The 25,690-nt window shown below is 47.2% G+C and overlaps 7 protein-coding genes and 1 long non-coding RNA gene across 13 annotated transcripts; 6 read left to right on the top strand and 2 right to left on the bottom strand.

Annotated features, from left to right (window-relative positions):
- Window positions 1-11: 11 nt before the first annotated feature.
- LOC136192911 (uncharacterized) lies at window positions 12-848 on the bottom strand. Its single transcript, XR_010671261.1, has 2 exons — window positions 202-848; window positions 12-156 (listed from the first exon to the last, which is right to left on the bottom strand). It is a non-coding gene; the product is annotated as an uncharacterized lncRNA (long non-coding RNA).
- A 120-nt stretch (window positions 849-968) lies between these two features.
- LOC136192651 (ubiquitin-protein ligase E3A-like) lies at window positions 969-5,037 on the top strand. 3 transcript variants are annotated; one of them, XM_065981329.1, is made up of 30 exons: window positions 969-1,010; window positions 1,057-1,120; window positions 1,167-1,263; window positions 1,315-1,378; window positions 1,433-1,646; window positions 1,700-1,765; window positions 1,821-1,961; window positions 2,016-2,094; window positions 2,144-2,202; window positions 2,247-2,336; window positions 2,382-2,486; window positions 2,539-2,639; window positions 2,691-2,754; window positions 2,808-2,872; window positions 2,923-2,973; window positions 3,024-3,093; window positions 3,140-3,217; window positions 3,267-3,301; window positions 3,344-3,506; window positions 3,561-3,678; window positions 3,729-3,779; window positions 3,832-3,938; window positions 3,987-4,064; window positions 4,126-4,203; window positions 4,264-4,332; window positions 4,379-4,477; window positions 4,527-4,573; window positions 4,636-4,732; window positions 4,779-4,843; window positions 4,899-5,037. In XM_065981329.1, exons 1-30 carry the CDS (start codon window positions 997-999, stop codon window positions 5,017-5,019), a joined length of 2,550 nt encoding a protein of 849 aa, XP_065837401.1. In that variant the 5' UTR covers window positions 969-996; the 3' UTR covers window positions 5,020-5,037. The 3 variants fall into 3 exon arrangements, with proteins under 3 accessions (XP_065837401.1, XP_065837402.1, XP_065837403.1); XM_065981330.1 differs by having other exon boundaries at window positions 994-1,010; window positions 1,057-1,162; window positions 1,216-1,263; XM_065981331.1 differs by lacking the exons at window positions 969-1,010; window positions 1,057-1,120; window positions 1,167-1,263; window positions 1,315-1,378 and having other exon boundaries at window positions 1,628-1,646; window positions 1,858-1,961.
- Window positions 5,028-5,842, top strand: LOC136192670 (NADH dehydrogenase [ubiquinone] 1 beta subcomplex subunit 8, mitochondrial-like). The gene is made up of 5 exons (XM_065981353.1): window positions 5,028-5,142; window positions 5,196-5,326; window positions 5,379-5,449; window positions 5,506-5,602; window positions 5,662-5,842. Exons 1-5 carry the CDS (start codon window positions 5,067-5,069, stop codon window positions 5,761-5,763), a joined length of 477 nt encoding a protein of 158 aa, XP_065837425.1. The 5' UTR covers window positions 5,028-5,066; the 3' UTR covers window positions 5,764-5,842.
- A 3-nt stretch (window positions 5,843-5,845) lies between these two features.
- LOC136192669 (ras-like protein RAS2) lies at window positions 5,846-7,049 on the top strand. The gene is made up of 7 exons (XM_065981352.1): window positions 5,846-6,180; window positions 6,236-6,258; window positions 6,316-6,395; window positions 6,456-6,564; window positions 6,625-6,666; window positions 6,716-6,795; window positions 6,857-7,049. The coding sequence occupies exons 1-7, from the start codon at window positions 6,003-6,005 to the stop codon at window positions 6,921-6,923; spliced, it is 579 nt and encodes a 192-aa protein (XP_065837424.1). The 5' UTR covers window positions 5,846-6,002; the 3' UTR covers window positions 6,924-7,049.
- Window positions 7,050-7,067: 18 nt separating this feature from the next.
- Window positions 7,068-14,708, top strand: LOC136192646 (kielin/chordin-like protein). Its single transcript, XM_065981322.1, has 46 exons — window positions 7,068-7,202; window positions 7,348-7,421; window positions 7,479-7,607; window positions 7,659-7,710; window positions 7,754-7,833; window positions 7,883-7,976; window positions 8,024-8,100; window positions 8,156-8,261; window positions 8,319-8,383; window positions 8,438-8,534; window positions 8,585-8,758; window positions 8,810-8,989; window positions 9,039-9,121; window positions 9,167-9,257; window positions 9,312-9,394; window positions 9,441-9,537; window positions 9,593-9,678; window positions 9,733-9,826; window positions 9,877-9,956; window positions 10,007-10,100; window positions 10,154-10,236; window positions 10,292-10,382; window positions 10,427-10,509; window positions 10,560-10,656; window positions 10,707-10,789; window positions 10,851-10,941; window positions 10,998-11,080; window positions 11,128-11,224; window positions 11,272-11,354; window positions 11,407-11,503; window positions 11,548-11,624; window positions 11,676-11,769; window positions 11,829-11,911; window positions 11,961-12,051; window positions 12,102-12,187; window positions 12,237-12,330; window positions 12,385-12,435; window positions 12,493-12,647; window positions 12,710-12,854; window positions 12,902-12,993; window positions 13,044-13,149; window positions 13,205-13,242; window positions 13,297-13,447; window positions 13,495-13,994; window positions 14,049-14,346; window positions 14,403-14,708. Exons 1-46 carry the CDS (start codon window positions 7,121-7,123, stop codon window positions 14,588-14,590), a joined length of 5,055 nt encoding a protein of 1,684 aa, XP_065837394.1. The 5' UTR covers window positions 7,068-7,120; the 3' UTR covers window positions 14,591-14,708.
- A 303-nt stretch (window positions 14,709-15,011) lies between these two features.
- Window positions 15,012-16,115, top strand: LOC136192661 (parkin coregulated gene protein-like). Its single transcript, XM_065981345.1, has 5 exons — window positions 15,012-15,155; window positions 15,204-15,338; window positions 15,406-15,577; window positions 15,628-15,777; window positions 15,836-16,115. The coding sequence occupies exons 1-5, from the start codon at window positions 15,030-15,032 to the stop codon at window positions 15,994-15,996; spliced, it is 744 nt and encodes a 247-aa protein (XP_065837417.1). The 5' UTR covers window positions 15,012-15,029; the 3' UTR covers window positions 15,997-16,115.
- Window positions 16,016-19,072, bottom strand: LOC136192656 (membrane-bound transcription factor site-2 protease-like). 2 transcript variants are annotated; one of them, XM_065981337.1, is made up of 10 exons: window positions 18,007-19,072; window positions 17,685-17,954; window positions 17,522-17,625; window positions 17,227-17,464; window positions 17,000-17,174; window positions 16,854-16,939; window positions 16,727-16,799; window positions 16,535-16,651; window positions 16,408-16,486; window positions 16,016-16,355 (listed from the first exon to the last, which is right to left on the bottom strand). In XM_065981337.1, exons 1-10 carry the CDS (start codon window positions 18,070-18,072, stop codon window positions 16,130-16,132), a joined length of 1,434 nt encoding a protein of 477 aa, XP_065837409.1. In that variant the 5' UTR covers window positions 18,073-19,072; the 3' UTR covers window positions 16,016-16,129. The 2 variants fall into 2 exon arrangements, with proteins under 2 accessions (XP_065837409.1, XP_065837408.1); XM_065981336.1 differs by having other exon boundaries at window positions 17,227-17,476; window positions 18,007-19,070.
- LOC136192648 (uncharacterized) lies at window positions 18,396-25,678 on the top strand. 3 transcript variants are annotated; one of them, XM_065981324.1, is made up of 23 exons: window positions 18,396-18,646; window positions 18,731-18,983; window positions 19,037-19,145; window positions 19,216-19,303; window positions 19,556-19,601; window positions 19,833-19,902; window positions 20,417-20,519; window positions 20,662-20,772; window positions 20,832-20,876; window positions 20,935-21,006; window positions 21,061-21,264; window positions 21,318-21,382; window positions 21,450-21,599; window positions 21,652-21,775; window positions 21,835-21,921; window positions 21,968-22,034; window positions 22,085-22,234; window positions 22,293-22,401; window positions 22,467-22,527; window positions 22,590-22,695; window positions 22,742-22,797; window positions 22,856-22,962; window positions 23,013-25,678. In XM_065981324.1, exons 1-23 carry the CDS (start codon window positions 18,491-18,493, stop codon window positions 24,835-24,837), a joined length of 4,164 nt encoding a protein of 1,387 aa, XP_065837396.1. In that variant the 5' UTR covers window positions 18,396-18,490; the 3' UTR covers window positions 24,838-25,678. The 3 variants fall into 3 exon arrangements, with proteins under 3 accessions (XP_065837396.1, XP_065837397.1, XP_065837398.1); XM_065981325.1 differs by having other exon boundaries at window positions 18,468-18,646; window positions 19,040-19,145; XM_065981326.1 differs by lacking the exons at window positions 18,396-18,646; window positions 18,731-18,983; window positions 19,037-19,145; ... (1 more) ...; window positions 19,556-19,601; window positions 19,833-19,902 and adding an exon at window positions 19,990-20,114.
- The last annotated feature ends 12 nt before the right edge of the window (window positions 25,679-25,690 follow it).

Below are 25,690 nucleotides of genomic sequence, written 5' to 3'. Positions count from 1 at the left end.
GGCGCGCACGATGAAACTCAAGAAGCGTACTCCTCACAATTTATTCGCACAACACAAAAAGGCATGCAGAAATACGGACTAACGAAACGAAATCGCTATCCAGTCAAGCGCGTGGTCCTTCCGATTCCTTCGATAGCGTTTTCTTCCTTTTTCACCCTAAAAAAATAAGCTTAGACTCTGCCAATAAATCCGTGTACGTACCTTTTTGTTGCGTCCGTATTCGCGTTACCCAGGCTACACCGCGGGGAGGTTCGGACGCGTCGTAGCCCAGGGAAGTCTTCGCAAAGCGATGACCCCCTTCCAAAAAGTGTCGGGCGAGTTGCGGGTCCTCGGCCACTCCGATCAGTACCGCCTGGACGAGAGTCGGCCCCTAAAACCGAGTCCCCCGGCTCGTTGGTACCAAAGCCTTCGGTATGTCTTCCTGAGAAGAACCGGGCCTTGCGGAAGTGGAGATGCGGCCGACCACTGTTTGTAGGAGTCGACAGGAAAGGCAGTGCAATGCCCAAGTCGAAGTCTCCTGGGCCAGGTCATCCTCCGTCTAATCGTGCCAATGGTGAGATAAGTGCCGGCAACCAGACCGCTTGCGACACCCCCTCCAAGTCGTGCCCGCTCGAGCCTAGCGCGGGCCGTACTTGTTTGGCAGCAATAAGACATTGGCGACCATTCCGCCCAGTGCGTAAACCGAGGCCGAAGCCCCCCATCGCCCTGCCTACGGGCTCCGGCACGGGATTAATCCGTGGGCCACGCTGAAACAACAACCCGAGACTTGCCTTTTGTCTTCCCCCGAGCCGGTCCGATCAAGAACGAGACGTAGAGAACCACGCCGCATCCATCCTCAGCCGCAACTGAAGGAAATCGGTGCTACGCGATGCATTTGAACGTCCCGCTTAGTCAGCAAACGCCATCCGACGCCATCATTGGTCTAAAGTGATCACGTGGCCTAACCGCAGAACCTCTCGCCTTGCTACCGCAAAGTTCCCGGGCGTTTAAACCTTCATGGCAAATGAGAGGTTTTCTTCTGCTTTCCACTCGTCGTTCTCTTTATATCTCGCTTAGAAATCGGCGAAAGGACGTTTATTCTGCAAAAGAAGGCCCGAAACCGAGAGAAGACTCGTCGAAAGTCGGACTTCCCCCGCCGAAATTCAGAAAATGACGTTCCCACGTAGGAAATATTCGGCCATTTGGTTCGACGCTATTATTATCAGCTAACGAAAGGCTGTGGCTCGTCAGTCTGCCCAAATCCGCTCTGTTTCTCCAGTCCCAGTAGGAGAACTTCGAATCTCAATGACGTCATTCATTTATTCATTTTTGCAGAAAGTCGCACTCACAAACCGGAATTTGCAGCATTGATGAGCATGGAACTAGCGTCTCGAGCAGAGTAGCGTAGCTATATTTATACTATGGGCATTTTTTTATTTAGTTTTTTTCTTAGTCCTCATCTTCTTTGTCCCGGATGCAAGAACAAAAGTGCCAGCTTCAAGGGACTGGATTCTGAGCCGCGAAAATCGTTTCTACACGCATTTTTATGCACGTCTCCTTTCAAATCTCTTTTTCGTGAAACTTTGCCATTGGGTGAAGATGATCTTGATTCTGATTGGGTGGGAAAGCAAAGGCGAAGTAGACCATCTAGCTTGCAATTTGATCTCGTAATTGTATTGATTTTCTAATTAAATAATCCTAATTAATTATTTTCTCTAAGAGTATGAAAGATTCTCGCTTTTTGAGACGTGCTATGTCATCGTGTGTCGATGTGGCGGAAGGAAAAGTGAGTTAGCTTTCATTAATTAGTTAAAACCGTAATATTAATTTATTTTTGGTAGGATTTTTCCTTGCCTTATTTAACGTTGCCCATTGTAGAAAGTGTCATTGTTCGGTACAACGAAACTGGAAATTTCGATTTCGTGTCAAATATGCTGAAGAGTGGATTTATGTCATCTAAGAAATTGAACACGAGTTTCCGGGTAAGATTATGACTAATAACTTTATATGTAAATCCAACACTGTATGGGTTATAGTCTGTGTGTAATTCAGTGCGATTATCCGAAGAGGAAGACGATGATGATGATAGAACTGTTGGAGAAGAGAAACGCGGAGGCAAAAGAATTTTTAAAAATATTGGCCAGCTATAATTGATTTCGTGTAGGTCTTGATTACGAATCCGTTTCACAGGCGTACAGTCTCATTTTAAAAATAGAACCAAAGGTGAAATAGTGACGTCATTATAATTCCTGAGTATTTTTTTATAGGAGCTTGTTGCCATGGCCTTGACTAATGCTATTGAAATATTACTAACGGCTTTGGAGTCTCAGACAGTGAAACCGGACGAAATTTATCAGGTTTGACTATTAATTTAATTGTTTTCGTTCTAATTCTTCTCTCAGTTGTTAATAATTATGGAGAATCCTTTTCTGGCTGATATTTCGTATCACGAAATTTTGAAAAAGCTGTGCAAGATTGTTTGTTCCTTTCAGACGTCAACTAGACACGTGAGAGCTTTGTTCGATCAAAGCGCTTGGATTTTCGATTTTTTTCGTATAGGCTTTTATGAGGGAAATAAGTTCTTATGACACTGATCGTTTTTTGAGACTTGTTGGAATATTCGAAGATCATTTGGGGTCCCTGGTGTATCCAAAGCAACGGTATCTTTAGACTATTTCGCTTGGTATTGTCTATGAGGGATATTTACGTAGTTCTGAATCGCATTTGATTCATCCTGTCGAAGTTCTGGCTATTCTTTACAACGCCAATGAAGAGGTACTGTAGAAGGCGCGCAATTGAAGCGATTTCTTCACTTTAATTAAACGTAGGCGTTTCATCGACGTAGAGAGTGTGTTGTACCGTTTACTGCGTTCTATAACGAAGCTCTTTCGAAGTAGAGCCTGCTTGATAAATGCTAGGGAAAACGTGGATTTTTTTTCGTAGGAAGTTAGACATTAAGTACGAATACAAGGCTTGGGATTCTTACAAGAAAGAGTAGGCGATAATAAAAGGGAGGGGGGAGGGAAGAGCTAATTATTTCGAAGAGTAAAGAAGAAAAGGAAGAGTTTTGGAGACTTTCATCTCTTCGACTATCCATTTCTCTTCAATCCAACGGTACCGAAGCCTAAATCAATAAAATTGAATTTATTTTTTCGTTTAGTCTAAAATCAAGATTCTTCACATCGACGCTGTTACGCAAATGAAAGGGGAATACGAAGACGCTTTAGTCCAACAAGCGGTCAGTCAATACATGATGATGAGTCCGTTTTTTAGGGTATCATTTACAGGCTCTTTATCAAGCCCAATCTATACTGGACTCAAGGTAAGTTTTTTTTATGAACTTTATTGTTTATTTGTTCCTAAGTGGACAGAGTGGGATTCGTGACGTCCAAGCAGTGACGTCTCCTTTTCTGGTGCTCGACATCCGAAGAGATCACATCGTAGAAGACTCCCTAGCAAGACTAGCGGATAGAGAACGCGATTTGAAGAAGCCTCTCAAAATTCGCTATGTTGGTGGAGGGGAGCAGGTTTGTCTTTCGTGTTTTAGGGGAACGTTTTAGTTTCTTGATTTCCGGGTATAGGGTTTTGACATGGGCGGGGTCCAGAAAGAATTTTTTCACGTCCTTGTCGATTCCATATTCGATCCGTCGTACGGAATGTTCAATTATGTCGAGCAGTCGCGATGCTTTTGGTTTAATAGTGAGTTAGCTCATCCAAACGCGTCCTTAGGAATATTTATTTAATTAAAGGTGCTTCGTTGGAGACTGAGAAAGAATTTGAATTAGTGGGAATTCTACTCGGTATCTGCGATTACGTTTTATTTGATTATTTGATTGTTTTTTCTCCACGCAGGACTTGCCATTTATAATGGCGTCATATTGGATGTTCATTTCCCCTCTGCTGTCTATAAAAAACTTCAGGGCGTCCCTCTCACATTGGATGACCTAGTCGACGTGCAGGTAAACGGATATTTCCGCGGTGGAGAACGCACTCATACGCGCAAGTAGCCTTCCTTGGGTCGCAGTCTTCAACAATTACTCGATTTTGATGGGGACGTTGAAAACGTCTTTTGCTTCACATTTCAGGTTTTATCCTGTATAGTCTTATATAGGGAGATATTTTAGTTTGTTTTGTTGGGGGGCACAGATTTCTTATATGGTGTATGGGCAGGTAGTTGACGTCGACTTGATTCCTAATGGATCTACTACAGCTGTAACTATGACAGTGAGGGATTGGATATGATTGCGAAGTCCTTTGGTGTTTTTTATGTGTTTTTGTGCACAGAACCGTAAGGAATTCGTTGATTTGTACGTTCAGCATTTGCTTGTTGACAGCATTGCGCCTCAATATGAAGTAGAACTATTTTCTTATTTTAAAAAGCTACTTTTTCTTCTTCAAGGCGTTCAATCGTGGAATTAAAAAGGTTTGCGGAACCGATGCTCTAGGTCTTTGTCGTCCGGAAGAGCTGGAATTGCTCATTTGTGGAAGTCCTCATTTGGTCAGATTTAGGGCCACGTTTTATTGACGGGGGTCATTATAATTATTAGGACTTTGATTTACTTGAAAAATCGACTCTTTATGAAGGCTACAAGAGGCATGACGCCGGATTGCTACATACCGTATTAAATATTATTACTATCATTGTTTTGTGCGCAGAGATTCCGATGTCATTCAGTGGTTTTGGGAAATTGTTCACGATATGACCAAAGAACAGAAAAAGCAATTGCTAATGTTTGTAACAGGAAGTGACAGGGTATGTAAATTATAGACACGTTATTTAGTCTTCTAAAATTATTTAGGTGCCGCTAAAAGGAATGGGAAGTCTAAGCTTTGCCATACAGAGACACAGCGATGATTTGGACCGGTGAGTTTCGAACTGATACTAAGATATTTCCCCTTGATGATTTCATATTGATTAGATTGCCGTCAGCAATGACCTGCTTCAGTCGGCTCTTTTTGCCTCCTTACGAAAGCAAAAGAATGCTTCACGAAAGACTGACAAAAGCGATAGAAAATGCCAAAGGCTTCGGCTTAGTCTGAAATAAAAAAAGAAACATACGTGCACATACGGGCATCGACCGTTTGCGATGTCGCGAATACTGTCGGCGTTTCGACCCGCTGCTCGCTCGATTCTGGGACGTTCAGCGATTCAGCGAAGTCTCAGTAAGTTTATTGTGTATTTCTGATGGGCGGATATTGGTACGACGCTTCTGCAGCGACGATAAAGAGTCGAAATAACGACGATGGACTTCATTTGGACTGGCCGACGCTTCCGTGGAAATCGGCGCAACGAAACGAGCCGACGGGATGGTGGGACAATCAGGATCGACGAAACCGACACGATACGGTAGATAGAGACAATAGAAAGTGGCTCAATTTCCATTTTTTTGAGATTTCAGCTTCACGAAGAGGAAGACGCTTTGAACGTGTGGATGTTTGATGACGTTGAAGCCGGCGGAAAATATACAAAGTAGATAGTGTAGCAGTACTTTCGTCGAGGATTTTTTTCAAAAAATTCTCTAATAGATATCAGGTCCTGGGTCATCTTTTGACTATGTTCGGGATTGTGGGTTTCGTTGGTTATTTGTCTTATCTGTATGATGCTCCGTCAAAAAATCCTGCGGTATGTACTGTAGTGAAAATTTTTCGTGTATTGATTTTTTGATTTTTGATATTTTTCAGGCTCCCAAGGAGTATCCATTCGATAATCTTCATCTGGAACGAGGTCAAAAAGAGCCAGATTCGAACGTTCGTATTCGATCGACGTACGGAGGAAGCCTCTAGAAAGACGAACAGACTCTTTTCCTTGTACCTGTACAGTGGGCGGGTCAGTGTGCTAAATATAGAACGTGTAATACCCCTTATAAAAGGGCGTGGCCCCTTCGACGCAGTTTCCTCCGTTTTCCTGCGTTGCTTCGCGCCGGTCGCTTCCTCTTCCCCGCGATCGATCGATCGAGAACGATCAATCGTTGAGCGATCGACGACGAAGCGCTTTTCACCCTAATCGCTGCTTGGACGCAAGAATGGCGCAGAAAAATCTAAAGGAATACAAACTAGTCGTTGTGGGTGGCGGCGGCGTTGGCAAATCGGCGCTCACAATCCAATTCATCCAGTCGTACTTCGTCGAAGAGTACGATCCGACGATCGAGGACAGTTATCGTAAACAAAGCGTTATCGACGAAGAAGTCGCAGTCTTGGACAGTGAGATGAGTCTATAGTTACTTGGGGCCCCCTATTCAATGTCTTTTCTCTGTAGTCTTGGATACGGCTGGGCAGGAGGTGCTCTGAGAAGGGGAGAGCGATCGAAGGGGGGAAAGATCGTACGTTTCTTTTTAGGAGTTTAGTGCTATGAGGGAACAATATATGAGAACTGGCGAGGGTTTTTTGCTCGTTTTTTCGCTGACGGATCGAAATAGGTCGGTGGGGAGGTGGGCGGGTGTTTTTTTTCCAACGGTTCTCCACTCCTTTTATTTCAGTTTCCAAGAAGTGCAGGGTTTTCACAAGCAGATATTACGTGTCAAGGATCGCGACGAATTTCCCATGGTTCTAGTTGGAAATAAATCCGATTTGGAATCGGAGAGAGCGGTTCGCTAATTTGACGTCATTTTTTTCTCTCATTTAATTAAAACGAATTTTTGTTTCTAGGTGAGTTATCAAGAGAGCGTCGATCTCGCGAAAGCGCTAAAAGTGAAAATTGTCTTGTTACGTGTTTTTCGTATTTCAATTTTTGAATTAGATTCCTCGATACGTCGAAGCTAGTGCCAAGCAAAAAATCAACGTCGACAAATGCTTTCACGAGCTCGTTAGGGTCATTCGGTATCAAATTACGCCAACGAAATAATTCACTTATTTATTTATTTATTTATTTATTATTTAGAGTGGCTGTGAAGCCATCGCCGAGTGTGAAGAAACGCAAGTCTCGTTCTAGGTGTCTTATTATGTGACGTATCCTTTTGTTACCTACTTTTTATGGTCAATTGTACGTATGAGCTCTAGCCCTATATAGACATTCTTTCTCACTGTATATCCGGGGCTGTCCGGGTCTAAAGTAAACTTTTTTTTCCTTGCGATTTCCGGCTCCTCTTTCTTCGAAGTGCGGCCCAAGGCAAGCGATTGGACAAAGACGTGCTTGCTCGAGACGATGCCAGTCGAGAAGTCGTTCGCTTTCTACGCAATCGTCGCCATTGTTTCGATTTGCAATGATCCGGTTGTCGGACAACACAGTAAGGCTTCTATTATGAATATCGCGAGCCTGTCGCACGGATATTTGAGCGGGGGGATCATTCAGAGAGCGAGAAAACGAACGGGGCGTCGTTTCTTCCATTGTTTAGTCTAAAGGGAACCCCAATAATATTTACGATCGTTTAGACGACGAAAGAATAGCCGAATTAGAGCGCCAAGTAAACAATTTGACGGCGCTCGTCGCCTCAATTCGAAGCGAAGTAATTCGAATTTCGAGAAAAGAAAAAAATCGCTCTTTCTAAGTTTCGCCACCACAGTGCGAATCGAATCGCGTTTCGTTGTTGGAACAATGCGTATGTCGACGCAAGTGCGTCGACGAGAGCGGAGTCGAACGTCCGCACGATTCGACGTGGAATCGAGACCTTTGCGCGACGTGTACATGCCACGTGAGAAAGTTTCCGAGTTACTTCCGGGTGACATTTCTTTTCCCCCCCCAGGACGAAAGTGTCGTGTGTAGCGAACGTCGAGATAATCCGAGATGCGTTGGAGGTTTTTTTTGAATTTTTTTTTGCGTTTTTTGATCCTTTTTTAGGGTGTCTTCTTCGAAGTGGAGTCCTCTATGCGAATGGGGAGTCGTATCAAAGGGACGTTTGCACTTCGTGTACTTGTCGTGTAAAGAGTCTCGAAAGGCAAACTCTCCTTATTCTTAATGGGAATTTAGAACGGAACCGATGATTGTGTCACTGCTCAATGTCCGGCTCTTTCTTGTGAAAAAAAGGTCAACGTTTCCGGTCACTGTTGTCCTCGTTGTCTAGGTGATTTAATTCTCCTCCTTGAAGTTTTTCGGCAGGGAAGTGTTTAGGTTGTGATTATTTTGGAAGAGATATTCCCTATAGAAGATCGTTTCGACCGGATGCATGCACTATTTGCACCTGTTTGGTTAGTGAGGAAAATGTCTCTATTTTTTCTGTGTTGAAACGCGTTTTGACGCTAGACTGATGTTCCGTCAGTCACGTGCCAAGTGCGGACGTGCCCTGAGCCACCAAACTGCATTGGAACGCCGGTTAAGACTCGTTCGGTATGCTGCCCGTTTTGCCAAGGCACGTAGATAGCTCGTATAGAAAAAAATAATTAAAAAAATAATATGACATACATAGATTGTATGGAACGCGGAAATGGAGAAACGTGGACTGTCGACGATTGCACCAATTGCACATGTTTGGTAAGGATACTCTACAGAAAATTAATTAATTAATTAATTAATTCATTAAAAAAGAGGGGCGAGGAGAAATGCGTGACTCAAACCTGTCCCCCTATAAATTGCGATCACCCAGTCAAACTTCCAGGACAATGTTGCCCGTCGTGTGAAATCGGTATAACAGATACTGGTATGGGAACCCGGGGGTCCTATCACTTCCTTCAGGGTGCCTCTACGAGGGGACTCTGTACAGAGACGGAGAAGGGTTTAATACGACGGATAATTGCACGCACTGCAAGTGCGTTGGGGGCTCGGTCACGTGCATAACGGAGCTGTGCACAGCTCTCACCTGCATCAATAAGATTCGACTGGAAGGGCAGTGCTGTGAACAGTGCCCCAGTAAATAGAAAAACACATAAAAAGAACCGGTTTTTCTCTATTTCTTTTTAGCGTGTGAAGTGAATGGAACGACGTACGCTCACAATGAGGAAGTTCATCTAAGCATCTGCGAACGCTGTCTTTGCCGCGATGGGAAATTGACACAATGTCAGAAACGTGTTTGTCGACCGCTCACTTGCTCGATCGAACATCGATATCAACCGGTTCGACGATGCTGTCCCGAGTGCAGACGTACGAAGAGTCGTGCCTCGACGCGTTACTTGTTTCGCTCTCTGTTTAGCGTGTCAGTTTGACGGGCAGCTTTTTAGACAGGACGAAACGTTTGTACCTCAATCGGATCGTTGTGCCGTGTGCACGTGTCAGGTATCATGTTTGATTATTGATGTATTTATTGGAGAATCTTTTTAGGACACTTTGGTGAGTTGTGAGCCTGTTATATGCGATTTGTCGTGCACGCATCCCGCTCCTTCGGAAAGTCCGTGCTGTGCGAATTGTTCAGGTATTCGTGCGTAGTTAGAATGCGTTTTATTTGAGTATACGCGAGACGTCGTAGCTTGCCTCTTCAATGGCACCGTCTACGACAACCAAAGAGAGTTTTTGAATCCGAATGATAAGTGTAGTAGATGTGAATGCAAGGTGAGGAATCAGTCCGTCTTAGGTCCTTCGATCAAAATAGATTTAGAATGGCAATGTTACGTGTTCCCATGTCCCGTGTCCTGTTCTCGATTGCGATAATGCGTTTCTACGCGAGGGTTCCTGCTGTCCAACTTGCCCGCCCAGTAGGCTGATTGACATTATTATAATAGCGTCATAAGTATATGTGTATGTTCTCAGAAAATTGTGAATTTGAAGATCAAATTATTAGTCATCTTAGCGAAGTCCAATCTCGTGAGAATCCCTGCGTACGCTGCGAATGCAACGTAAAGTAGAGAACGCTAAGGTGATATTAGTCTCAAGAGATGCACATACTTTAGAATGGAAACGTTACATGCGTCACTCAACGATGTAACGTTGCCTGTTTGAATCCATTGCCTCCCGCTCCAGGAGTCTGTTGCAGTAATTGTGACGGTGAGCGCGAATTTAGTGACAAATTTTGACGAATTCTGAGTTTCGTTTAGATGGTTGTTTGTACAACGGAAGCAGCTATTCTTCGAATGAAATATTTTCCGTTGATGACTGCACTAGTTGTCAGTGTTTGGTACGTAGTCTTGACGTTTAGAACGTAGAAATTTCGGAGTCTTTCTTCAGCGTAGCACTTTAAACTGCACGACGACAATTTGCCCCAAAGAGTCGTGTCGCAAAACGAGAAAAATTCCCGGGCAGTGCTGCCCTGTTTGCCAAAGTAGGAGATATAGGAAAGAGGATAGTTTGCTTCGCTGAATATTTTAATTCTAGTTTGCTCATACGAGGGAAATCGGTACGAAGACGGAGACCAATTTGTTTCCGCTCTCGATCCTTGTTTGCGCTGTAGCTGCACGGTAAGAATCCCTATTTAGGTTACGCGCCAATACAGCGATTGCTGGCGGTTTTTAGGACAGAACTGTGTCTTGTAGTCAGATTTCTTGTAGTTCCTGCCAGCATTACCGTCCCATATTGCCTGGTGATTGTTGTCCCAATTGCACAGGTAATTCCGCTGTAAGGGAAAACGTAGTTCTGAGATTTCGCTAGACTGCTACTTGAACGGGGTTGATTACAAGCAAGGCATTCCGTTTATAAATCCCTCTGACAATTGCAGCACTTGCAGCTGTTCAGTGAGTCAAACAATCTTGTCGTTTTTGATCGCCAATTTGGTTCTTGATAGTATGGAAACATTTCTTGCTTGCCTTCCCCTTGTCCGGAGATTTCATGCGATGAGACGATTTTGCTCCCCGGTTCGTGTTGTCCTATTTGCCGGCCAAGTAAGTAATTTGAAGGGAAGGGGGGCAAAGTTACGTTTTCGATGTTTTAGTTTGTATTTACGAGGGAATTCGGTATAATGACGGCGACAGTTTTGTCCCTGCATCGAATTCCTGTTTGAGCTGTTCTTGCAGGGTATAGAGTGGAGTTTTAGCCGTCTTTGGGAATAGAAAGAAGCGTTTTTTTCTTAACTAAGGGGCGTACGGTGAATTGTAGCACATTGCCGTGTCTCGTCTGCTCTCATCCCGCGCCTAAAGGAAGAGATGAGTGCTGTGATCATTGTGGCCGTAAGATGGTGTGTCGATTTTGGTGATTATGAGTTAGCTTCCGCTCTTTTATGCAGCCTGTGTCTACGAAGGAACGTTGCATAGCGACAAGACGACTTTTATTTCGACATCTGATCCTTGTCAAATGTGCTCCTGCAAGGTCAATTTTTCATTTTCTGCCTTTTGAATATTTTTACTCGTCTCCAGGATGGCAATGTGGTTTGCAATAGCATTGATTGCCCGGATCTATCGTGCAGGAATCCCGTTTCAAAACCAGGACAATGTTGTCAAGAATGCCCGCCAGGTAAATTGAATTTTTCGACGAGAAATGATTATTTACGTTTTCTTGAGATTGTGTGTACGAGGGAGGGACTTACGAGGACGGAGCTGCGTGGGTTTCACAGTCTAATCCGTGCCAACTTTGCACGTGCCAAGTAAGGAGATGCATGCAGAGCCCTTCTCCCCCCGTCTGACTTCTCTAAAAAGGGAGGTACAACGAATTGTAGTAGAATCGTATGCCCACCGTCCACTTGCTCACATCCCCAAGTGATACCGGGTCAATGCTGCTCCGAATGCGGCCAAGGTGAAAACGATGAAATAGAACTCGTTTTTGACGTCATGCATTAGGATGCACTTTCGACAACGCTACGTACGCAAATGGGCAGACGTTTTATGAAACTAGCTGCCGCCAATGCACTTGTATTGTACGTTTCGCATTGAAAACGTTCTCGTATGGGCTTGGAAATTGGGTATAGGAAGGAAACGTGGTATGCGTCAAGGAAGAGTGCCCTAGTCTCACATGTTCTCTATTCGCCGTGGCGGAAGGAGAATGCTGCCCAACGTGCAGACGTAAAAGGGGTCAATTGCTTTAATTAATTAATTAATTAAATACGCGTTTTTTCATCTAGCTTGTTTGCACGGGGGTAGAATTAGAGAACACGGTGATTCGTGGATTGGTGAAGATGACGTATGCCAATCGTTCTACTGCATGGTACACTTCGTTTAATTAAGTTTCCTTGTGAACTCTAATAGTCCTTCAGGACGGAATTGTTTCTGAAACGAACATACAGTGCGCTGGCGAATGCGATAATGTTTTTTCTGCGTCAGATGAGTGCTGTCCTATTTGTCCGGGTATAGACAAATGGAATAATTTATACGTGGAACGAGTTTTGTATGTGCAGGAGCGTGCGTCGACGACGGGAAGTCTTACGCCGTCAATGAGACGTTTTCTCTGGTCGCCGATCCTTGTGTCCGCTGCACGTGCAAAGTGTGATACTACCCTATTTATTGACGTCAAGATTTTTGTATTTTTCTAGGAGTTGGGATTGTTGTGCGTGCGAGAGATATGCCCCGTTCAGGTTTGCTCAGGACGCCTGATTCCGTTTGACACTTCGTGTTGTCCAATATGCCGTAATGGGAGAAATATATGATGGATTCCTCGTTTTATTCTTCTTTATATTGCAGTGATTGATTCGCCTACTCCAAGGCCTACTCCAACTCCAAGATTCGAACCACGTGAAATATTCAGCTCTGATAAATTGCTTGTTACTATTATTGCCGTGCTGTGTTTAGTTCCTACACGGAAAGAAAACGAATGCGTCTTTGAACGGCAAATTTATCTTCCTGGAGAGCATTTTATGGCCAGCGACAATCCGTGCACAAACTGCACTTGCGTTGCGAGAAAAAACGTTAGCGATGCGCAAACGGATTTCGTCACCGATCAAATGGTAAAGCATTCAATTCTACACCGTAGTGTTGGCGCGACTGTTTGCCCTTTCCCTTTCCCAAGATGGCTAAGTTTGACCATCGACTTCGTTTGTTTGGCTCAACGGCAGAAGAAGGCCAAGTTCTTTGTCGTGTTATAAACTGTCCTGCGCCTCCCTGCGCGCTCGAGAAGCGAATCGTTCCAAAGGGACAGTGCTGCGAGATCTGCCGTAACGAGAAAGGAATTAGAAGCAACTACGTATACTTTCCTTTGTAGAGTTTAATTCGTGTATTCGTCGCGGACTCGAATACAAGCACGATGAAGTCGTCTGGATGGACGAATACGGTTGCAATAATTGCACGTGCAGCGTAAGTAAATCAGGGGCGAGTTTATTGATGATCGCATCTACCGTTGGTAGGACGGCGAACTGGTGAATTGTATAGCAGCTGTATGTCCTCTACTTGTTTGTCCGCGGGGTACAAGATTGAGATTTTTGGAGGGAGAGTGCTGCCGTCAGTGTGTTGGTAAGTCAATGCAGTAGCGATTAATTTACGCGTATTCACGGCGGTGCGACTTTAGCCGTTCCACTTTGCATTTTTGAGGGAAATGAGTATCAAGTTAGTTCTCTTTGATTCTCTGTGCAGGCATTCTTTTTTTTTCGATATGTGCAGCATGATCAAGTGTGGAAAGGCCGATGTCGAACTTACACGTGCCGCAACGAACGAGTGACGCACACGGAACAAGTCTGTCCACCGCTACAGTGCAGAGAAAACGAAATTCCAATCAGAAAACCGACGGAGTGCTGCAGCAGATGCGTGCCAAGTATAAGACCTCATTCCGGAGATCCTTTTTTTTAATTCTCTTTGCAGAACCTGCATCGTGTGAAGCGTTTGGCGATCCCCACTACCGAACATTCGACGGCCACTTGCACCACTACCAAGGCCGCTGCTACTACATTATGGCTCGCGATTGCTTGAACAACGATTTTACGGTTCTCGTGCAGAACGATCAACGTGGCCACACGGGCGTTTCGTGGACCCAAGAGGTGACGTTCAATCGAGTCAACGTGTCTGTTACTCTACTGCAGGGCCTTCGAGTGCGAGCCAACGGACAAGTCGTCGATTTGCCCTATATCTATTCGCCTTATGTCTACGTGAAATTGGAAGGCGGTCTCGTTGCCGTGGAAACAGATATAGGCGTGTCGCTCATGTGGAACGGTGATAGTATTATCTCTGTTAGCGTGCCGTCCGACTACGCGGGAAAAATGTGCGGATTGTGCGGTAATTACAACGGAAACGCGTTCGACGATCAGCGCCTGCGCGACGGGCGCGTTGCGTTGGATTTGAACGAATTCGGCAACGCGTGGCAGGTCACGTGGAATAAATATTTTATTTATTATAAAAATAGTTTATTTTTTGCGCAGGTGAAGCGGCTCGGCGACAAATGCGACGAAAGAGGCGGCGTCTCCGATCCGTGCAAGCAGCGTTCGCACTCGCATCGCGAATCGGCGCGCGAAAAGTGTTCGATTCTTCTCGGCGACGTTTTCAAGCCGTGTCACGGCACCGTCGATCACACGCAGTATTTCTACTCGTGCATGTTCGACGTGTGCGCGTGCGCGCGCTCCGAGTCGCATTGCCTCTGCAGCGCAATCGAAGCGTACGCGAACGAGTGCGCTAGGAAGGGAGTCGAATTGCGCGGACGCTGGAGAACGGGACCATGCGGTACGCAATCGAATCGCCGACGCCGTTCGACTCAATATTCCGTTTCTTTTTCTCAGCGTTTCAGTGTCCCACCGAAAGGGGGTTCGTCTATGACGATTGCGCGCCGCCGTGTCGCGAAACGTGCGATACGTATCATCAGAAGATTCGCTGCGTATTGCCGTGCGTTTCGGCGTGCACGTGTCTCGCGGGACTCGTCGAACACAACGGCCGTTGCATTGCAGCGGCGCGCTGCCCGAGGTCGTGAATCGTGACTCGATCGATGCGAAAGTCTCTTATCTACTTTGCACGCGTTTCTTTCATTTTTTTCTTTACACTAGTTCTACTGCGCTATTTCGAGGCTACGTTGCAGCTGTTTGACTCGATTTCGACCGTTCGTGAGAAGCAATTTTATCTCCTCCTGGTAGAGCTGCTTATTTTTTAGTTTGCACTAGTGCTCGTCGGACCTCGTTTCGCTCGTTTCGATTCAGCTCGAATTCGCTTCGTATCCACGCTCGCAGCTCCGCCCGTTGCGACTTTGGAACCTGCTTTGCTGTTCTCAAAGCACTCCGATACAAAGACAAGCACTGAGACTTCAGAATGAACTGGCGAAGAGTGGGTAAGGACATTCGGCGATCCGGGTTACTGATTCATATCACGAGTCAGTCCGGGGTCGTCTATCCTCATAGCAACGAAGGTAAAGAGAAATGGCGACTGCAACGGCGAGTCGTTCGAGCCAAGGCAAGGTCACAGTCGGCGACACGTCGAAGAAAAAGACAAAAGAAGTGACTGCCGACGGTTTTAGCACGAAATCGTTGATGAAAAACGCCAAAGTAGGACAAAAAAGCAAGCGATCGATTCGAATCGATTTTTTCGAACAGGTCACTGAACCTCCGGCAGCTGGCGCCTTCAAAAAACGACCAGCGAAGCCGACCGCCTTCAGAAAGTTCTACGAAAGAGGAGATTTTCCCATCGCTTTGGAGCACGATACGAAAGGAAACAAAATCGCGTGGAAAGTGAGCCTAAAAGTCATTTGACTGTGATCGTAGCGCGCGCAGGGTTAGCCGTCTTTCGTTTCTCGAGGTTGAAATCGAGAAATTGGACTATCATCACTATCTTCCTCTCTTTTTCGACGGTTTATGCGAAACGACGCATCCCTACGAGTTCTTCGCTCGACAGGGCGTTCACGATATGTTAGAACACGGAGCGGCGAAAATTCTTCCCGCTATACCTCAGCTCATCATACCTATTAAAAGTAGGAAGTGATTCTTGGGGGGATTTCATGTGAAATTATTGGTTTTTTAGATGCTTTGAATACGCGAGATCATAAGGTGGTTTGTACGACTTTGAAAGTTCTCCAGCATTTGGTTGTTTCTGGGGAAATGGTTGGCGAGGCGCTGGTGCCGTACTATAGACAGATTCTGCCCATTCTCAACATCTTCAAAAACAAGAATCGTAAAAAACTCGGTTTTTTTTCTAAATCGTTCCCCAATGGGCGTTTTTTTTCTTTTAGTGAATTCCGGTGATGGGATCGACTACAGTCAACAGAAGAGGGAAAATATTGGAGATCTCGTTCAGGAAACGTTGCGCGCCTTCGAGGAATACGGAGGACAGGACGCCTTCATCAACATCAAGTACATGATACCCACGTATGAGTCGTGCATGCAGAGTTAGAGAAGGTCACACACAAACGGATTTTACATTGGCTTTTTTGTTCTCTCTCTTCCCCCTTTGTCTCTCTCACTTCCTGTACAAGGAAGCCACTGTATAGAATATTCATCTGCATAGTTAGATTCCCCTCAATCCCCTACGCTAGTACGAGTGCTCTTTTTATAGCAAGAAGTACTGTGAATAGTAAAAGTGCCGTCCCCCCGAGCAATCCGTACGAACAAAGTCGTCGTCTCGTGTCGGCGCACGGGATCGCGCGCGACAAAAAGTGTTCGATAGCGGCGCAAAGAATCCACTGGCCGTCGAGAAAATAAGCCGGAACGGCATTGAGAAGAGCCAGTGCACTTGAAAGTGAGATCAGATACCTAGGTACACACATTATTGTGATACTCATCGTTTTGGGGGGTACGTAGATACGTTAGGAATGCTTCCAACGCATTAGGAAGTCGATAGAGTGCATTCCAAGATAGCACGGGTTGGCAGTCGGTTAGGAGCACTGCGGTTCTCTCAGTTATTGGTTAGTTTGCGGGTTTGGTTATCTTACTTGTCTGGTCTAACAGTGACGGGCTGCCTACGTAAACGATGTCGGGGTGCGGGTTATTAGCAAGGCGAAACAATCTGGAGCTTGAATCCAAGTGGGGAGTTAGGCAAACTGGATCATCTAATAAAGGACGTTCGTTTGCGCGCGACGCGACGCGGCGCGGGGGTGGAAAATTAAAAAACGATGTGTGTATACCTCCTTGGCAGTCGGACGGATCGTCGCAGTGAGACGCGTCTGTGAATTTTCTCGCGTGCAGACAGGCTGATTTCTAATCAACGTCTGGATCACTTATCATCGCGCATTTTTCGTCTCTCACCCTCACCTTGGGATGGACGGAAACCGAGAAGCAGAAGTCGAATAAGGAGCTATTTTCGCAGCACTCCGTCACTCCGGCGTGATTTGTTATCACTTTTCAAGGAAAAGGATATCAGGAGAAGATTGTTATTGTTGTTGTTGTTGTTTTTATACCCCCTATGGAATGATCCTGCGTTTCGACGTCGAGTCTTTCCGCACAGAAGCCGCGAGCGTCTTGCGACATTATTTTCTCGAGACAGAACGCCCATTCTCGTCTATTTCCGACTTGGCAATCGTCCACGCGATCGATTTTCATTCCAACGACAAGTTTGTCTATGAGCGGAGAGCTCTGCAAAGCGGAGAGATGAGAGTCATAGTAGCATCGTATCTCTGTTTCTTACTTCCGCGACGTGAGCGACTAAGACACCGTTATCCAGTGGACGACACATTGGAATGAGCAGCCAAGGAAGAAAGTATAGAAATGCTAATGCTGCCAAAACGAGCAATAGATTATGCCAAATACCGGCGCAGAAGATTCGCAATTGTCCCACTAAAGGGAGCATTGTTACATGCTCCGTGTGAAGATTGACATAGGCGCCGGGATAGAGTAGAAAGAAAAAGACGCCAATGCCGTCAATTCTGACATTTTCACTATGTAGACAAGGAGGAGTAGGATTCTTCTATAGATAAGCTTACTTGGCAGCTGATATGGCATGTCCGGCTTCGTGCACTATGACACTGAGACCGAGAGCAAAGAGAAAGTAGAAAATCTGATTCCAGGGAAGTGTAACTCCAGGTAACTATGCCAACCGAATATATATAATTATTGGTATTTTATTTTAGAGAACAAATGTCTTACGACTGGCACGAGAACCGTTTCTTCTCCGCTTTGAGATAAGAAAGGTAAGACGAGCGTATAGGTGATGACTAGGAGCCCAATTGGCATCAAGACGAGAGCGATATAGACACCGCAGGTGAACCAGATGCGCTGGAAGGTGAGGAAATTGCGCGAAAAAGGATAGAAGAGGCTATTGGCTTTTGTTGTCTCCCAGACAATTCGACCCAGCGATACGGAGAGACCGTATCGATCGAGAAAACGCTCGTATTTTCGTGAAACGGATCTCGCTCTCTAAAGCGACAAGCGTCGGCTTGTTTTTTTCGACTTTTACTGTAGTCGAGACCTTTAGGAGTAGATCTAGGAGGGCGAGAAGAAGCCAGAAGGCTCCAATGAAATAGAAAGCGGTCATGTAGCGCGCGAGGTCTGCGGGAGGAACAAGTGGCACGTGCGGCAAGCGGAAGAGAATCCGCCTAAGGGCGGAGCCACAAAACCTCAGCGCATAATCGAAACAAACTGTAGAGGTATGCGTCCGCAAAAGTGCTATTATATCATCACTTGGGAAGTTTGACCTTTTCTGGAAAGTAGGACGTACACGTACGTCGCCTAGCGACTAACATCCGCGATCGACACGTTGTGAGCTAAACCGAGGTACCGTAGCCGTACAACAGGCCACAGTTCGATTTCGTCACCCCTCGGGCCTTCCGTTCATATGGTGTCTCCGCCGCATCCGGGCCTCGCAATAGAACGAATTCCCTTTGTCACGTTATGGTCACCTCCCGTTCTCATCGTCGTCTCCTTCGCTAGTCGTTTTCTTCTCCATCCTAATAATGTCCTGCGACGTCGTCGCGTCGCCGCCGCGATACGAGCCGCCGCCGAAGAGTCGCGTCTCGCGTCGTACGTCCCTAACGATAAACGCCACTTCGAAGCGAACCCCACCGACCTTCAATATTCGACTTCTTCTTCCCGACGGAAAGGAACGCCAGGTAAGAGGCGAGGCGACGTCGACGATCGTAGGCATGCGCGCGACAAGGGCGAAAGAAACTCGCGAATATCTTCTCATCATCAAGGTATCTCTCGCTTGTGGCGGCGGCGGCGGCGAAATCGACGCGTACGCCAGCAAGAAAAGTAGCAATGACGGTAGTGGCAGTCCGCCAGTCGATCTGAACGACGTCATAAGTCCCGTCGTAAAAGAAGTCGGATTCGTTTCGCCCGTTCTTCGAACGGAGTCGGGCGAACGCGTTCGACTCGACGAACGATTCAACGTCGAATCTCTCGACGGAGCGACGTTCGTTTTGGAAGAATGCGACAGGAAGTGTCAAGGTAGGGTCTCGTTTCGCCTCCTAAATACAATTCGAACTCGCGCCGCGTCTTAGAAGGTGGCGACGAGAGACGAAAGATGGTCATCGATCATTTCCTTGATAGCGAACGGGCCTACTTGGAACGATTAGGCAGTATTTTTCATACCTACGTTAATCCTCTCAGGTGCCAGCCCCCCGGCTCTCCGGGCCTCCCCTATCAAAGCGTTCGCGCTTATACATTCCCATCTTTTTAGGAAGTGGGGATTGACTGGCGACGATCATCATATTCTTTTCGGCACGTTACAGCGCGTCGTGCAGCGTGTGCGTCTTTTCGTCGACGAGGTAAGTTCGCTTTTTTTCCTCTATTCTTTTTTTTGTGTGTCTCTCGAATGCGCGATATAGCGCTTCGCTTTTTTTCTCTCTCTCTCGCGACTTCCTCACCATTGATATCTAATTTTTTCGCGTACGTACAGTATTTGTCCGCGGGTCCCGGGTTCGTGGAGGTCATTTTTGTGGCTGCGTTGGCTTCCCCTTGGCGCGTGGCTCCGTTCTATGGATCGTTGCACTACTACAGACCCTCTCGCTCTCTTCTAGATGGATAAAGCGCTCGTTTCGTGGGATCCAGATCGAAGCGAAATCGGTTAGACACGCGTGAAGCCCTTCGTTTCCTCGCGCGTTCGTCGAATATTATCTTTGCCCAATCGCAGCGTCGTTCGCTTGATTGAGGCAAATTTTTTGTCTCCTACCTCGCGTCTATTACCCTACTCTATTAGTTCCCTCTTTTCTACGCGCGCTCGTCGCCGTCGTTTTTGCTCGCGTTTCATCCGGAATTCCCCCCATTTTATTTATTTTTCATCGCTCGATCGTGCAGGTGGACTGTTCGCCGAGAATTTTTGGTCAGCTTACGATGATTACTGCGCCGACAACGCGAAAGTGATGAAGTACGTAAGCGAACGCTCTCGCACGTATCGCACACATGGGGGCGCGCACACTACACAGTAGCAGCGATCCTGACGTCATCGCGCCGCGCATAGTCTCGAAAGGGCCCCTGTACCGCGATTTCATTCATTGCAAAACTTCCGTGAGGTGGTATGGCGCGGTTGGTCGTGGTATGACCCCAGGTCGTCGATTCCAGTCGTTTTATCGAATTAGAGTTGAGTTGCGCGTCTCGCGTGCGACCCCACTCGCTCATCCTACGTGTGATTCCGATTCGATGTAGCGAGGTTCTAGTTTCGCTACTGTCGCGTCTACAGTGGCGCGCGCGCGTGAGAGTGCTCTATTAAGTGCGTGGCGCCGTCGCCGATTCCTCAGCGATCGCGATTGAATTGTGGCAGACGCGTCACTAAAAAAGCATCGCGCGTCTATACATAGCTCCCCCACTCGGTCTTCGCGCGTGCCACGACGCTGGAACGGGCCTAGATCGATGCTCAAGCGAGCGATCGACTGCTTTTTTAGACTCCTCAAGTCGAAACAGGACGAATCGAGCACTTTTTCGGCCTTTCTCGACGTGAGGCGTGGCACCGTCAATCCGAGCCTGGATTCTTTCATGGCGTTGCCGGTAAGTAGCGAATCGGAATGCGAATAAGAGGGCGAAAAGACGAAGAACACGCTGAATGAATGAATGAATGGGTCCCATAGAGATAAAAATATCCCGGGCGCGAGACGAATCCCATCTGCGCGCTATATCGTTTCTGTGATAGATCGAACGCTTGAATGAATATCGGCGCTTGTTGGACGATCTCGCCGACACGTTGCCGACACGTCATCCCGACGCGAACAATGTGAGCGAAGCGGGGAGTCGCGTCAATCAAGTAAGAGGAAGTCGTCATCACGACGCGCGACGACGGCGCAATGTCGATGTTTTTTATAGTTGATTGAGAGACGACAGGAGGAAATGCAGTATCTCGAAAACGAAGTGGGTTCGAATCCCGTCCGTGTCATCTTTTTTTTCATTTTTTTCTTTTTTCTTTTAGGCCAGATTGGCGCAAGTTCAGGAACGATTTGCTCAGAATCTCTATCTGACGTCATCGCTCGACGTTTTGGACGTGAGTTTGGAAATTGTTTTAATTAAAAAAAAGATTATTTTCTTTCCCTTTCAGTCGGAAGGTCGGAAAAAGAAAACGTCCAATGGGGGTCTTCGCTATGCGGCGATGACCGGATCGAAGCACGTGCGTCATTTGAGTTGCGGAGTCGTTCACGGCTTGTCGACGAACATCGCTCCGGGCGTCATACGAGCTTGGAAAGGCGGATCAAAGTCGAGCGTGCGACTCTACGTGAAAGAGGGTCCCGTCAAGCTGACGACTGTAAGTGGATTTCCTTTAGAAATAATTCCCTGGATGTTTTCTCCTATTTTTAGGGTTGCACGCGACAGGATCGGTATTTGTATTTATTCAGTGACGTTTTATTGATCGCTAAGCAGAAGTAAGATGCCGCTTTGGGGGGGAATGTTTTTGTTGTTTTTTTCAGCTGTTTTTTTTGCCTTCTCAAGGTCGTCGTCGTCGTATCACTTGAAGAATCACGTCAGATTGTCGGACATGTGGCTTGCCGATTGCGTGGACGAGGTGTCCGAGTTCTCCAATAGTGGAGAGTCGTCTTTCGTGATTGGCTGGCCAACGACGAACGCCGTTGTCACATTCGGGTAAGATCTCAGAAAAATAAAATAAATAAATAAATAATTTATATTTACATAGGTGTCCTGAAGAGAAAGAGTTGTGGTATTGCTTGTTCGAACGATTTCTCATGAAGCAGCGGGAATTCGTCGAACCGAAAATGACAACGGTGAAAATTCACAACAAAGCCGTTTTGACGTCATCGGTAAATAGACTTAGAGCTAAATGTTTAATGAAAAAAATTGAATTTCTTTTTTTTCTTAGGCTTTGCAATTGGTGACGTTGAAAGTTACTAAAACGGATACGACTACATCGACCGTGGAAAAGGCTCTGGAACAACTCGACTGTGACGTCAGTGTTTAGAGTTTCCGCGTATTGGCTCTAGTTTCAGTTACAGGAGTCTCCTTCCTATTACCGGTTGTGGGTTATATCCGGGAAAGACGACATAGCCTATCCTCTCATAGGTAGAAACTGATGATAATGACGTCGTTTCTTCTTGAGACTTTGTCTCTAGGGCATGAGTGTATTTTTGCTATCAAGTGCTACTATAATCGGCAGACGGTCATGCGCAGTTTTGAATCTGAACCGGATCTCAAGTCGCTCAGCAAACCTACGTGTCAATTTGTTTTGAAAAAGGCGAAGAAACCGGCTACTTCGTCACCAGGTAGGGTTAGAGCGCTAGATGCGTGTTGGTTTCCCTGGTGATTAGCGCGCGCGCTAAGGTCCCAAGACTTTTCTACGAAAGACGTTGAGGAAATCTCCGATGATGAAGTGGGCGACGAGAACGAAATTAAAATCGGGTGATCCAAGAATGAGTGACAAAATGCGAAGGTACACTGTTGTCATGGCATCCTATAGGACGTCATAGAATGTCTTCTCTCTCTCTCGCGATTAAGATTATTTGGAAGAGACTTGGCATTGATTATAAGAGGAGGAAATCTTCCTCCACCCATAAAGGCAAACGAAGCGACAAGACGTTTTTTAGATCCAGTATTATATACGGGGTTTTTTGTTGCTAGGATATGCTAGTGAGGCTGTACAGGGATGGACCAACCGTTCCTGGGATATTGAGACGATCTTGCAACGCTAGACACGCGAAAGAATTCAAAGAGGCTCTCGATTCCGGTACAAAATGAAAAGAATTAAAAATTAAAATCTATGTATTTTGTAGGGGAAGAGATTAATATCAATGAGGTCGACATTCTAGTTTTGTCCAGCGTCATCAAAGTGAGATAAAAAAAGATTCTATGGCGAATTTTGGTGGAAATTTTTTTTCGTTGCTAAGGAATTTTTGAGAAGCTTACCGGATTGCGTGTTCTGCTGCAAAAATTACGAGCGACTCGTCGAAAGCAATCATTTCGAAGAAGCGGATAGAATTCAACGCATTCAAGAGTAAGAATAAATGGAAAAGTAGAGTTTTTCTTTATGTGGGACTACTATAGAGTCCTTGATTCGCTACCGGCGGCAAATTACACGGTCCTACGTCACGTCTTCTGGCTTCTGTCTCACTTCGCCGAAAACGCGGATATGAACAGCATGAACGCTTATAATATCTCCGTTTGCATTTCGCCGAGCATTCTCTGGCCGGAAACTTCGATGTCGACGGTCCGTAACGAAGTGCCGCCGCTCATCGAGTTCATAATCGATCGTTGCCAAGAGGTCTTTTCGCCGGAATTGCCGATTATCTTTCGTCAAGGCGAGGAGAAGCGATTGGTTCGCGTTCAGAGCGAAGGCGACGGAAAATCCAAGTGGCGACGACGAAAGGGGGTCGGCGGGAAAATTCGCAATTCGACGTCGTCGACGGATATGGATTACGGCGAGTCGACCGACGACGCGGCGACGTCGACGCTGTCCATGCAGAGCAACGATTCGGAAAAACCCGTTATGACGGCGCACTTGAAGAGCAATAGCGGGCCGGCGATTGTCGCGACGAAAAGTGCGGAGGATTTAGACGTTGCTATGGTGAGACGACTGTCGCGCGGGTTGAGCCAATCGGGGGAGGAGCAGAAGCAGAATACGCAATCGTCGTCGGATGAATTCCAACATCCGCGTCGTCTTCCGACCATGGTTACGCAATCGGCGTGCAACAGTTTGGAACGCGTTCACGATTCCGGACGATTTGGGGGGAATTCTTTTCATACGACGGGCGGCGGCTCCATGCCGTCCTTACTCGATACGGAAGAAAATGAGGATGAGGATGAGGACGATGATGATGATGATGATGATGAAGTGTCGTTGAGACGGCCTTTTTTCACGGAGTCTCCCGATCTTTCTTCGTATTCTCTTGATAGTTATTGCTATCCGACGTCGCCGCCGTCTCAACTCGTTATTCATAAGCGACAGCCCGTCGCTCCGCCGCAGACGACGCGTCGTTTACCCGGTCAGCCGCCCGCCGCCGCCGTTGCGACGTCGTCGGAAGAGACGGAGGAACCTTCGGATGCCGCCGTCGCCGCCGCCAATGCGGCGATTGCTACGGCAACCGAACGCTTACACGGATATTGGCGATCGTTTGCGAAGAGTCGGCAATCGTCTCTTGAGTCCGACACGTCGGCGTCTTCGCTCGCCTTTTCGCCCGCCGCTCCAGCGCCACCGGCACAGTTTCCGGCGACGGCGGGGGCGGCGACTCGTTTTTGCCAATCGGCGCCGGCCAGTCCGGAAACGTCGCGTCTTTTTCGCACGCAACAGATGCAAGTCCGCCAGCCGCCGACGTACGCCGAAGCGATGGCAATTCGACGAATTCCCGTCGCTTTGACTCCGCCATCGTCGTCGTCGACGGCGGCGGCAAGTTGGTCAAACTCAAGACGTCAACATTTTTTGCAACAACAACCGCCGGCACCGCCGCCTCCGCCTCCGCCGCCTCCACCTCCGCCGCCACCGCCGCCAACACTCGACTATTCCTCGACGACTTCGACGCCTCAGTTTCGTTTCTCGAGCATGCGACAGCCGTCGTCGCCGTCGCGATATTACGTTCCGCCGACGTTTACCGCCGTCGTGACGGGGCAGTCGGTGGAAGCGAGTCATCGCCACGAGAGCGGACGCGGAAAACACAACGTAACGACCGTCATACATCCGATTGGAAACGCGGCGGCGGCGGGGGCGGCGGAAGTCTGCCTCATTCGTCTCCGGCGACGACAGTTCATTTTTCTCCGTGGTCGTCATCCGTGCCCGGGTTCGCTTCGTCTCGCACTCGAAGTTATTCGGGATCGGCGGCGGCGGCGACTCGTCCAACTCGCTACAATCGCTCCATTTATCTTCAACGGCCTATGACGGATTCGAGTTCACAACAACAACAGACGAATTCAACGGTTTCTCCTCTTGTTCAATCGCGTCCAGTGCCGCCGCCGCCACCGCCGCCGGCGGCACATCGTCCACCGCCGTCGCTTCAGCCCGTCGGTGGAAGCAATTTCCATCGGCTTTACGAACAGAGAACGAGCGCTTCGCCGGAGAGTTCGTCTTCATCGGCGGCGGCGCGAATTTGGCGAACGCAATCGGCGCGAACGCCTTTGGAGGAACATCATCATCATCATCAGCATCAGCAGCAGGATTGGTTGAGAAGAGATAAAGTATCTGGCGTCGATTCGTCGCCGCTGCCGGATAGAAGAGCCGTTTTACGAGCATTTGAGTCCGGACGTCCGTTAGGTCGTGGCAGCGGCGGCGGATGTCTTCGAACGGCTGGTGGCACGTCGCCGAGCACTTCGCCTTCTCTTGTACGTCGCGCGGACAGTCAGCGCGTTCCACAGTCGGCGCCCCCGCTCGTCGCGCAGATGAGGCCGTACGGAAGCAGTTCGACGTTTGATTCGCGTTTTTTGGGCGGTTCTAGCCCGCTGGGCGATGTACAGGCGGGAGAGGAGAGCGTGAAAGGAAGAGAGGGGGAAAGGGGGGACGATGACAACGGCATTCTGTCGCCGGAAGAAATTCAGAATGAAATATTTGCAGATATGCCAGAATCGTATGTTTGATAGAGTTAAACCCACCGTAATACATGGACACTTGCTTTTGTGAATTATTCCCAAGTAACTAAGTAAGTATTCTTGCATCTGTTTGTAATTTTTTAGATTTATCCTCTGTCTTCTTTTACTAAGGAAATAATAGAAGGATATACGGGCGATTGCTTTCTCCT

Source organism: Oscarella lobularis, chromosome 11 (assembly GCF_947507565.1).
Source record: "Oscarella lobularis chromosome 11, ooOscLobu1.1, whole genome shotgun sequence".
Lineage (NCBI taxonomy): Eukaryota > Metazoa > Porifera > Homoscleromorpha > Homosclerophorida > Oscarellidae > Oscarella > Oscarella lobularis.
This window is presented reverse-complemented; position numbering and strand designations above follow the sequence as displayed.